Source organism: Delphinus delphis, chromosome 8, assembly GCF_949987515.2.
Source record: "Delphinus delphis chromosome 8, mDelDel1.2, whole genome shotgun sequence".
NCBI lineage: Eukaryota > Metazoa > Chordata > Mammalia > Artiodactyla > Delphinidae > Delphinus > Delphinus delphis.
This window is the reverse complement of record NC_082690.1, coordinates 100,626,689-100,637,247: the sequence shown is the minus strand read 5'-3', so window position 1 is coordinate 100,637,247 and position 10,559 is coordinate 100,626,689. Positions and strand designations below refer to the sequence as shown.

General features: G+C 56.2%; 1 protein-coding gene across 1 annotated transcript; it reads right to left on the bottom strand.

Annotated features, from left to right (window-relative positions):
* Window positions 1-622: 622 nt before the first annotated feature.
* LRRC10B (leucine rich repeat containing 10B) lies at window positions 623-4,125 on the bottom strand. The gene has a single exon (XM_060017454.1). It carries the CDS (start codon window positions 3,974-3,976, stop codon window positions 3,098-3,100), a length of 879 nt encoding a protein of 292 aa, XP_059873437.1. The 5' UTR covers window positions 3,977-4,125; the 3' UTR covers window positions 623-3,097.
* Between the last annotated feature and the right edge of the window lie 6,434 nt (window positions 4,126-10,559).

Below are 10,559 nucleotides of genomic sequence, written 5' to 3'. Positions count from 1 at the left end.
GGCATCAGCGCCCACTTTAACCCAACCCTCTAACTTCCCGAGAGAAAGCGGCTCCTGATGTGAAGAGCAAGCAGGCAGCAGAGCTGGTTCCCGGCCCGTAACACACTTCCCTCCTCTTTCCCTGTGGAGAAACTCAGCCTCAGCAGCCCTGCTTGGCTGGCGAGCGGCTGTGGCTAAGGGTGCCGTCCTTGACAATGCAAAAAGGCACAGCCCTGTGTGCCTCGGGAGGGCCCAGGGGGACTTATCACAGGGCCTTTGCCCGGACCTAGAGTCCTCGGGGGAGTGCAACGGGGGAAGAGGCACAGGGAAACAGACCAGAGAGAGGAAGGGAATCTGGGCTGGCAGTGATTTCAGGATAACTGTGGCTCCCCTGCACCGCCCCCCCCACCTCTAAGATTTGCATAAAGGGAAGGCGGAAAAGCACCAGGTCGCATGGAGTGCCGAGCTGCAGCATCAGCTCTAAATAAACGCAGCTCCTTGTGTGCAGATGGATAAACTGAGGCCTGGGGGGCAGGGAGGGGCATGACTTGCTTAAGATCTCTCGGTCAATAGTAGAACTAGGACTGAAATCCATGCTCTCTTTTTTTTTTTAATTAATTTTTATTTATTTATTTTTGGCTGTGTTGGGTCTTCGTTTCTGCGCACAGACTTTCTCTAGTTGCGGAAAGCAAGGGCTTCTCATTGCGGTGGTTTCTCTTATTGCGCAGCACGGGATCTAGGTGCGCGGGCTTCAGTAGTTGTGGCACGCAGGCTCAGTAGTTGTGGCTCTTGTGGCGCACGGGCTTAGTTACTCCGCGGCATGTGGGATCTTCCCGGACCAGGAATCGAACCCATGTCCCCTGCACTGGCAGGAAGATTCCTAACCACTGTGCCACCAGGGAAGTCCCAGGACTGAAATCCATGCCTTCTGATTCTAGGCCCAGGGGAATATGCCATCATAGGAATCACGGGGCAAGAGGACAGTCTGGATGGCTGACACTCCTACCCCACCTGAGTGACTGAGAACTCAAGTTCCTTCCTGCAAGTTCCAAGACCCCAGGAGGGACCACTGGCCCTGATGGAGCCTCAACAGGGGGAGCATGGGCACCTGAGGAGCCCTGGGAGGGACAAGGTCTGCAGCCAACCCCCGCACTCCTCTTCCTCCTTGAGAAGGAGGCAGCGTCCAATCTTTCCCACCCTAAGAGCACTTTCTGTCCATTGGAGGCCTTCGCTCTCCCAAGCTGCCTCCTTCAGATCTATCCCCAGCCTCCTCCTAACCCCCAGGTCCAGCCCAGTGGCCAGCAGAGCTGCTGGGCCAGGCCTGACCTTTGGGCCTTGAATGACATCATCCCTGTTGCCATGGTGATGGTGGCCTGGCAGCATCTTCTCAAGGGAGATGGGCCTCTAGGCTTGAGGTATTACAAGTTTCTCTCTTTCTTTAAATATTTATACTTTCTTTTTTTTCTGAACAATGAGGGGAGAAAGTAATGACTGAGTTAAAAAAAAAAAAAAAGACTAAGAGGGAGAGACAGAGAGAGGAAAATGGAGCCAGGGAGATGGAAGGAGGGAAGAACAGACTCAGACAGGGAGGATGGGGGTCAGTGCCAGTGAAAGAATAGAGAAAGGTCAGCCAAGCTTGAGATTCAGAAACATATTAAGAGTCAGGAATTTGAGGATTAAGCTGGAGAAGACCAAGGAAGGGGGACTGGGGGTGAGGGGCGGTGGCCAGGTGGCAGAGAGTAAGATACAGCCAGATGAGAGCGCAGCCAAAGCCATTTGTGACTGAAGACAAGCTCTTGTTCCCCAGACAGGATACAACAGTTGGCCAGGGCCACTGTGACACAGAGCTGGAGCACATGGACAGAGGGCAGTGCCAGAGGGAGCCCACGGTCCCCACAGCAACGGGACCCAGTGCTCCCAGGGCTTATAAATAAACAGGCATGTGGGAAACGCACATTCTTTCTCCGAGAAATATAATTTATGTTTACAGCCAGTTTTTTTTTTTCTTCCTAAAGAAAACGCTACCATGGAGGGGGCCCTGCCCCCGACAGTGTCCCTGAGCGGCCCTGGCCCTGGGCCCTCCTCCCATTATTGCTTGGATGGGAAAGGTCTGGCCCTGGGAATTGCAGAGCGAGGCCTCACTCCTCACCCCCGGAGGCTGTCCTGGTGACGGAGTGGAGGCACACAGTGCTCGTCCCATGCCCCACGCCATGCCAGCCACCCCGATGGTGCCCATTTAAGGGAATGGAGAGTACAGGCAGTGGCTACACTGGAGCAGCCGCGCAGAGTAGAGAGCCTCTCTCTCCAGTGCAGGAGGCCCTAGAGGCACAGTGGCTTCTTTTCAAACTTGACAGCTGGAAGGCTCAGGCTGTGGGGAAGGGAGGGAATGTTCTCTTTCCCAGCAAGATTCCAGGCACAGGCTGGAAGAACAGAACAGAGTAAAAGGCAAGGGCAGAGACCTTGCCTTCTGAGTCCCCCCTTCCCCACACAAAATTTAGGGGACCTGGGGAGGGAGGTATGTACCATGATCCCCGGTGGAGGAACAAGGGCAGCTATGGTTAGGGCCCCAATCCCGGTTTCCCACACCTGTCTGTCCCGGGCACCAGCCCCAACTCCAAGCCCCTGCCCCTGGGCCAGGCCTTCTTCTGGGGGCAGTTCTTCCTCAAGCAGGCTTGTGGTCCACACCAGAGGTAGCGGCTCCTGCGCCAGAAAGGGTGGACCTAGAAGACCCAGACTCCAGGAGGAGGGAGGTTGCTGGGTGCCCTGAGCCTCCAGACTCTGCCAAGGGGATGATTCCATGGTCAGTGTGACCCTGGTTCCAGGAAGAAGCTGGTGCCTTTACTACTGTGTTGTCAGTGACTCTATCAGGGACCAGAAGGAGCTATAAGAACTGGACGGAACCGGGACTTGTTGGCCTGAAGACCGCCCAGAGACCAGCCAGTAGGCAGTCTTTTCACTACCCTGGAATGTCTGAAGATGACCCCCAGGCCTGCCTGTCCCCGGCAGCTTGCCCAAAGAGACCCCTTCCCTGCCTCAAGTAGGGACCCACCGTTCCCACAAACCTTCCCAGAGGCCCTCCTCCCAGAGTGGCCGAGGCCCAAACACCTAGAGCACAGGCTCAGGTGCCCAGTCCTGGAGCTGCTTCCAGGGCGCAGAGGCTGTCCACGGGGGGCCCCAGAGCCCGGGAGCTCCCGCCCCCTATGAGCAGGTCTTCTTCCTCCTCATCCTCAAAGACCCGCGCTGGGCGCCTGGGCGGCGGCCGGGGCGTGGGTTCGTCGCGCTCGGCCATGCGCTCGACGGCGCCCTCGCCCACAAGGAAGACCGTGTCGGCGACGCGGGGGGGCCCAGTGACCGGGTTGTGGTCGTAGGAGAAGACGCGCAGGGCGCGTAGCGGGTGCAGGTCGGGGAAGCCGCCCAGGCGGTTGCGGTCTAGGTCGAGGATGTGCAGGCGGCCCATGCGCAGCAATGCGGGCGGGAACTCCTCGAAACGGTTGCCGTAGAGCCAGAGGCCGCGCAGGCCCGTCATGCGCGGCAGCTCCGCGGGCAGCGCACGCAACCGGTTGTCGCCCATCTGCAGCGACTGCAGCGCCACCAAGCGCAGAAGCGGCCGCGGGAAACGCCGCAGGAAGTTGCCCTCGATCCAGAGGCAGCGCAGGCTCTGCAGCTGCGCGAAGTCGTTGGGCAGTGCCGGCAGCCGGTTGCTGCCCAGGTAGAGGCGCGTGAGGCGCGGCAGGCGACACAGACCGTCGGGCAGGCGCTCGAGTTTGTTGAAGTCGAGAGCCAGGATGCGCAGCTCGCGCAGCTCCTCGATCTCCTCGGGCAGCTCGCGCAGCCCCGTGCCGCTCACGTACAGCTTCTGCAGGCGGCTCAGAGCGCACACGGCGCTGGGCAGCCGCCGCAGCCGCCTCCCGCTCAGCTCCAACTGCTCCTCGCCATTGCGCAGTTGCTCCTCCGCGTCCGATGGCAGCTCGTCCGGCATGGACTCGGCTATGCCCATGGTCACGGGCCCCGGCCGGGGCCGCCGCCGCCGCCGCCCGGCATCGCCCCGCCCTCGCGAACCCCCGGTCTCCTCGACGGGGCCAAGGCCGCGCCGGCTCCGGGGCCCCCCGCCCCGGCCTGCCCCTGCGCCGGGAGGGGGGCCGTGCCTGGCCGGGAGGAGGCGCCCTCCTGGGGCCCAGCCGCCGCGCGCCACGGGCCGCGCTTCGCCGTCCGCCCTCCGGCCTCCCCTGCTCCCTCCGCCGGAGGCCGACTGGCTCAGGTTAGCACTGACTCGCAACTCTGAGACCCGTTGCCCTGGCAACCCCCGACGCGCGTGCGGCTGCCAATCAGGCGGAGGGAGGGAGGGGCGGGGCCAAGATGCCACCAGAGCGGGGTCCCGGCGCCGGGGCTCGCGCCCCGCGTTCCCCCCCGACCAGCCCCGGAGCCAGCGCTCGCCGAGGGAACCCAAGATCCGCTGTCCGCAAGCCTGGCACCGTGCCAGCACAGACCCGACGACAGATGCTGTCTACGCTTCCAGCCACAGCGAGCCGTTCGGTGTGCGGTTGTGTGCGTCCAGAGCTGCAAGTCCAAGAAGAAGGAACCAAGGACCGAGGAAACGCCGGCGCGCGACCCAGGACTCTGGACAAGTGGCTCTCGAGGAGGGACTGAGGGGCGCGGTCATTGCCGGCCGTTCATGTACAGCGGCGTGCGCCCAGTCTTCCCGCTGGGGTCACTTTAAGATAGTAACTCAGACCATTGTTCCTTTCTGGGCTTTTTCAGACTGGGTCACAGCTGAGGATCTGCGGGGACCCAAGCTTGGCTCCGCCCCCCTCCCCGCCCAGTGCACCCTCAGTGCACAGAGGTTCCTGGTTCGTGCACTCACACCCCCCTCTCCTGCCGAGTCCCTCCAGCTATGCTCAAGTTCGGTGTGTGGCTGCGGTGGACGGAGGACTGGCGCACTCAAGCGCCTTTGAGCACCACCAGTGATGACCACGCTCGTTCTGGAACTGTTCCTCTTGCACACGCTCCCACCAACAGCTTTTTGCCCATGACTTCTCCCCTCCTGCTCCGATCCCTCCTGCCAGAGCTGCCAGCAGAAACACTCCCTCTGGTTTATTGCCAGCCTGCCATGTGCCCAGCACTATGCTAAAAGCATTGCGCTGAGTCCTTGCCACAGTCTACGAGGTAGGTACCCTCGTTGCCCCAATTTTAAAGATGGAGAAACTGAGGCTCTGAGAGGTTTGATGTGAGGTGGGTGACTTGCCCAAGGTCACCCTGCTGGCTGGTGGCTGGGATATGAAACCAGGCAGTCTGACTCTCCAACTTTTGCTCCTAACCAAGTACCACTGCAATAAATGGAAACAATGACTCCACCTCTGTCCACGAATATTCTCACAGCAGAGCCTCAGTCTAACTCTTATGACAAAGGCATTATTAATCCCATAAGAAAGATGAGGCAAGTGGCCCCAGAGGGATTAGGCAGGCAACTTGCTGAAGATCACACAGTGAGTAGAGTGTACAGCCAGGAAGTCAAGTCTGCAGGCTCCAGGCCTCCTCCATCCTGCCTTCCCACCTTGGTGGGTGTGACCATGTAACTGACTGCAGGGACAGACCTCTAGACAGCATCTTGCCCTCTGACCCACCCCCACTCCCATCTCCACTACAGTCTGGGAAGGATGCCAGCCCAAGGGCAGACAGCAGGGGCCAGTGCAAGCAGAGGATGAAAACTACAACTGCTGAAATGTAAGCTGCCTGGGGCAGGTAAGCTTGTCTCCTTCCCTGCTGGCACAGGGTCTGGCCCAGAGTAGTCGTTCCATGAAAATTATCAACATTTTAAAAGATGGAGGCAAACTTTACATGGAGTGAAATGCATAGATCATAAGTATACAGTCTGGTGAGTTTTTGTTTGTTTTGTTTTTTCAGTCTGGTGAGTTTTGACTAATGTAAACACCCGTGTAATATTTCCGTCACTCAGAGTTCCCTCACACCTGCCTCTTCCAGTCAGTCCCAGAGGCAACCATAACCTTGACCTCTATCATCACGGATCAGCTTTGCCTGCTCTCGGATTTCATATAAATGGAATTATTCAGTGTGTACCTTTTTATGCTCCTGGCAGCTTTTTCTCAGATACTCGCTATCTATGTGTTGGATAAATAAACGAAAGAGCAGAGCCGTAGTAGTTGTAATCAGGCAAGAGGTGTCATGGGGTGAACACAGAGACGGGTACTGCTCTGAGCCAGGAACTAGCCTTGGACCCCTGTCCTGGAACGAAGACTGATGAGGTGCAAGCTGAGGTAGAAGCCCCCGGGCAGAGAATAAGTGCGGCCCAGACACCAGATCTGGGATGTAGGAGAATCCTGAGCCCCAGCCAGAGGGACTTCAAGCTCCTTCCAGACCCCACCTAAGCCCCAATCCAACCTTCTCCCTTCTACTCATTCGGGAGAACTGGGAAAAGGTGTCACCTCAGACACCAGAAAGCTGAGGAAAACCCAGCCAGGCAGCCGGGATAAGGATGAGCACCTCCCCCCCACCCTCCTGCCCACCTTCCCCCCAGCAGTTTCCCCAAGGGAACATTTGCTGTGGAGGAGGAAGCCCAGCCAGCCCCCCTCACCACGTGCTCGGAGCTGGCGCTCCAGCACCAGGCAGCCCTCTTGGGCTCTGCCAGCACGGGCAGGAGCTGCACGAGCCCCTGCAACGCCAGCACCAGGCTTGACGGCGCTTCCTGGGTTCAAGGGTACAGGGTACCAGCTCTCTTCTTTCTCCGAGTCTTTTTCTTGCTCCGGGTAGATGCTGTACCTTCGCCTCCCACCAGGCCCTGCTCAGTGAGTAAAGGTAACGTGTACTGCCGTTCCGGGCCCACGCAGGCTGGCAGCGGGGCAATCGTGTCGGTGAATCACGCTGTCACCGCGGGCGCCCGGTCCTTGACAAGGCGTCACTAATGAATTAGCTTCACCCCCAGCATGGGGCCTCTCAGCCTTTCCCCACTCCCCAGCAAGGCAGGAAACTGAAACCCAGGAGCAGGGAGGGGCGCTGACAGCTCCAGGAATGGGCCCAGATCCTGGCCAGCCCCTCTGCCCACATGCACTGGAAAAAATGTCCAAAGAACAGGCCCCTCGGCCCCCCAAAACAGCCTCTCCGTTCCTAATCATGAGCTATAACTGTCCTGCCCACCTCCAAATCTGTATTTTTAAAATAAATTTTTGAAATATAGAAAAAGTACAAAGCTCTCTGTGATAAACACCCCTGTGCCCAGAAGCCAGTGCTGACAATTGCTCACCTTTCGTCATACTTGCTTTAAATCTATTTTCTTTTAAATGAAAGGAAGAAAACAGCGCGTGTAATGTAGAAGTATCCTTTGTCGTCCCTCCCGTGCCCCCACAAGCACCCCAGCCGCCTGACCCACTGACCCTGCCAAGGCCCCTCTGGTTCCCCACCCCCGCCCATGCCCCCTACTGATCTTTGGAGCCACTGTGGCAGCTGAGACTTGAATAAGATCATGGAATGCTGGCCTTGTAGGTTCTTAGAAAGCAAGGATTTGCAAGTATTAGAGCCAACAAGGAAATGTCAGAGCTGGGAGGGTGCTTAGCTCCTCTGGGAGATCACAGGCTCTGTTAAATGTCTGTAAGAAGCCGGTGACCCTAATCCCAGAAAAGTGCATGGAGGCTGGAACTCGCTCAGTGATGCGCACAATTCCCATGGTTCGTGATCTCCTGAGGGTCTAGTCCAACTCCCTCATTTGGCCAAAAAGGAAAGGGACACTATCCTTCATGCCATGGCCCACTCCCCTTACCTGCACCAGCCAGAACTTGAGTCCTCACCATCATTCAGGTATTCATTCAACAAACGTTAAGCCCCTACTTGTATGGCCAGGCACTGGGGATGGCTATGAATGTGAACATCATAGACAAACAACCCTGCCTTTGTGCAACTTGCATTCCTGTGAGTGGAGATAATCAAGAAAACGCATTTCGGTGTATCAGGCGATGATCAGGCTATGGAGGAGATAAAGCAAGGAAGAGACGAGGAGGCATGAGGACCCCGTTTAAAACAGAGCGGCCAGGGAGGCCTCACCAACAGGATGGCATCTGAGCAAAGACGGGAAGAAGAGGGAACAAACCAAGCAGGCGGACATCTGGGGAAGATGCATTCCAGGCAGAGGGGATGGCAACACCGAGACCCCAGGGCAGGGGTGTGCCTGGGCGTTCTGGAGCCACAGAAAGCCCGGGAGAAAGGGGAGCTTGGCAGCAGACAAGGCCAGAGAGAGAAAGGAGGGGGCAGACCACGGAAGGCCTGTGGCCTCTGTGAAGGCTTTGGCTTTGGGTGAGAGATCACTGGGGGACTGAGCAAAGGAGTGACATGATTTGACACATATTTTAACAGGATCCCTTTGGCTGCAGCTGCAAGAAAGATGTGTGCGCGTGTGTGTGTGTGCGTGTGTGTCTGTCTGTCTGTGTCTCGGGGTTTGTGCGGCTCCCACCCCTCCCATCTTGGTTCTCTTCCAAGAGGTGATGATGTTTATCATTTACTGAGCACCTACTGGTTATCTAATTTACCTTTCTCCACAGCTTTGCCAGGCAGGTACTAAATCCCCCTGCTCTACAGGTGAGGAAACAGATTCAGAGAAGTTAAGTAACTTTATCAAGGTCACACAGCTGGTCAGGGGCAAAGGCAGGATTCCAACCCAGTCCATCTTATTGAAGAGCCAGGCCTCTTCCTACTATGTCTCCTTGCCTCTCAGCTAGGGAAAATCAGAGAAACCACCTAGGATGCCGAAATGCTTGCCCGCATCCTGCAAACAGCACAAAGATTTCCAGGACGGCCCTACTTGGAGATCTTGATCCCAGGCCCTGGGGTTCAGCGTTTGCCCAACTGGGGGTGTCCTAGAACCCACAAGGCAAGCCTAGGAACCCCAAAACAGGCTGGGGAGGGCAGAGCAAAGAGGTCCCCTAGGGGCTGTGATCTGGGCTCAGGGGTTTCCTATTAGCAAATCCCAGGCAGTCTCTGGCCCCCCGTTGGCCCAGAGCCCTTCATTAGACAGCCAGACTCACAAGGCTAACCCAGCCTCTGCGCATCTGCTCCCCAGACTCCCTAGAAACTGGAGCCTAGACGTACCTTGGGGATCACTGTCCCCTGAAACCAGAGCTCTGAGACTGACCTGCTTGGTCTGTTGAAAGCTGAGAGTGTCATTTTCCATTCAGTCCCTGCCACCCCCCGCCAACCCCCTTCATCTCTTCCAAGGACACCGGAGCTGGAGCAGCAAGGCCAAGGGAGTGAGGCTGACTCGATGGTCTGGGCCACGCCTCCACGCTGTGCATGGGAACCTGACCATCTTAATGGTTCTGGTAGGTTCCACGTTCCAGAATGGCTTCTGAGCGTGATGGCTCCTTCCTTCTGGAAGAGGCCATGGTGGTCACGGCTGGCAGCTGCCCATATGTTAATACCTTCCTAGATCTGTGGCCGAGTGCAAGTCCAGTCTTGCTCCAAGACTACAGACACAGGTCCCAATCGTGACCACCAAGGACTTGCCTGGCCTCCTCCCCCTCCCTGTGGCAGGGGCTGCTAAGGGTCACCAGCATCTGTCCCCCCACCCACCGCTTCTTCCTGAGCTCTCAGGCTGATGGGGTGGGGCCCTGGAATGAGCACTGGGCCAATGGATGTGAGCAGAAGTGACGCATGCCACATCCCACACAATCCTCCACTCTTTTTTATTTTCTGCAGTGTTAAAGGTGGAAAGGAACTGGATCCCTGAGTCACCACTTGGAGATGAGCTATCTGACCCACATTAGACTGTGAAGCAAATGAGAAATAAATTTTTAATATGTTTAACCACTTAGACTTAAGGGCTGTTTGTTACAGAATTGGCCTGGTCTAACACACTTTCTCTCAGTTTCTCAAATGCACCAGCTTCTTTCTACCCCAGGACCTTTGCACATGCTAGTCCCTCTTTTTCCCATTCTACTTGGCTCACAACCTTCCTCTCTCGGAGAATCCTTCCAGATCCCCCAGAGCCCATGGGAGTCAAGCCCCTGTGTTACAGATTCTTGAATTCCCACATTTCTTCTTCAAATCACTTATTCCAATTATAATTAAATAAATAATTAACCATGAATTAGTTGAAGTCTGTTTCCTCTGTACCAAGATATAATCTCCATGAGAACAAGGAAAATAAAGGGAACAGTGAACAGGCTAGAGAAAAAACATAACCTGGCCTGAAAGAGTGAGTCAATCCTAGTTTTATTTTAATTGTTACTAATCTGTAGTGTCTTGTAACTAGATTTGTACTTCACAAAGCGAACCTATCACTCTTTAACACTATGTGAATTACATCCTGCACTCCCTTGTAGCAAATCACCCCTTGTTGTATTTGCATGTCACATAGAAGGTCGCAGACGATAACCCAGAGACAGACGGACCCAATTACCAGGCTGCCTGACGCCAGATGTGACTGTTTTGAAATAATGCAGGAGGAAGAAGAATGCAAGACCTTCACTACTTTGATCTTTATCATATACCCCAGACTGCAAGCCCCACATAAAAAATCTCTGATTCCCTGAGTGGGGGGGGCACAGTTCTTGAGAGGCTAGCCTGCTGTGTCTTCCCTT

What these genes read in the sequence shown, in the direction of transcription:
- LRRC10B (XM_060017454.1), bottom strand. Translation starts at nt 3,976, where the DNA reads ATGGGCATAGCCGAGTCCATGCCGGACGAGCTGCCATCGGACGCGGAG.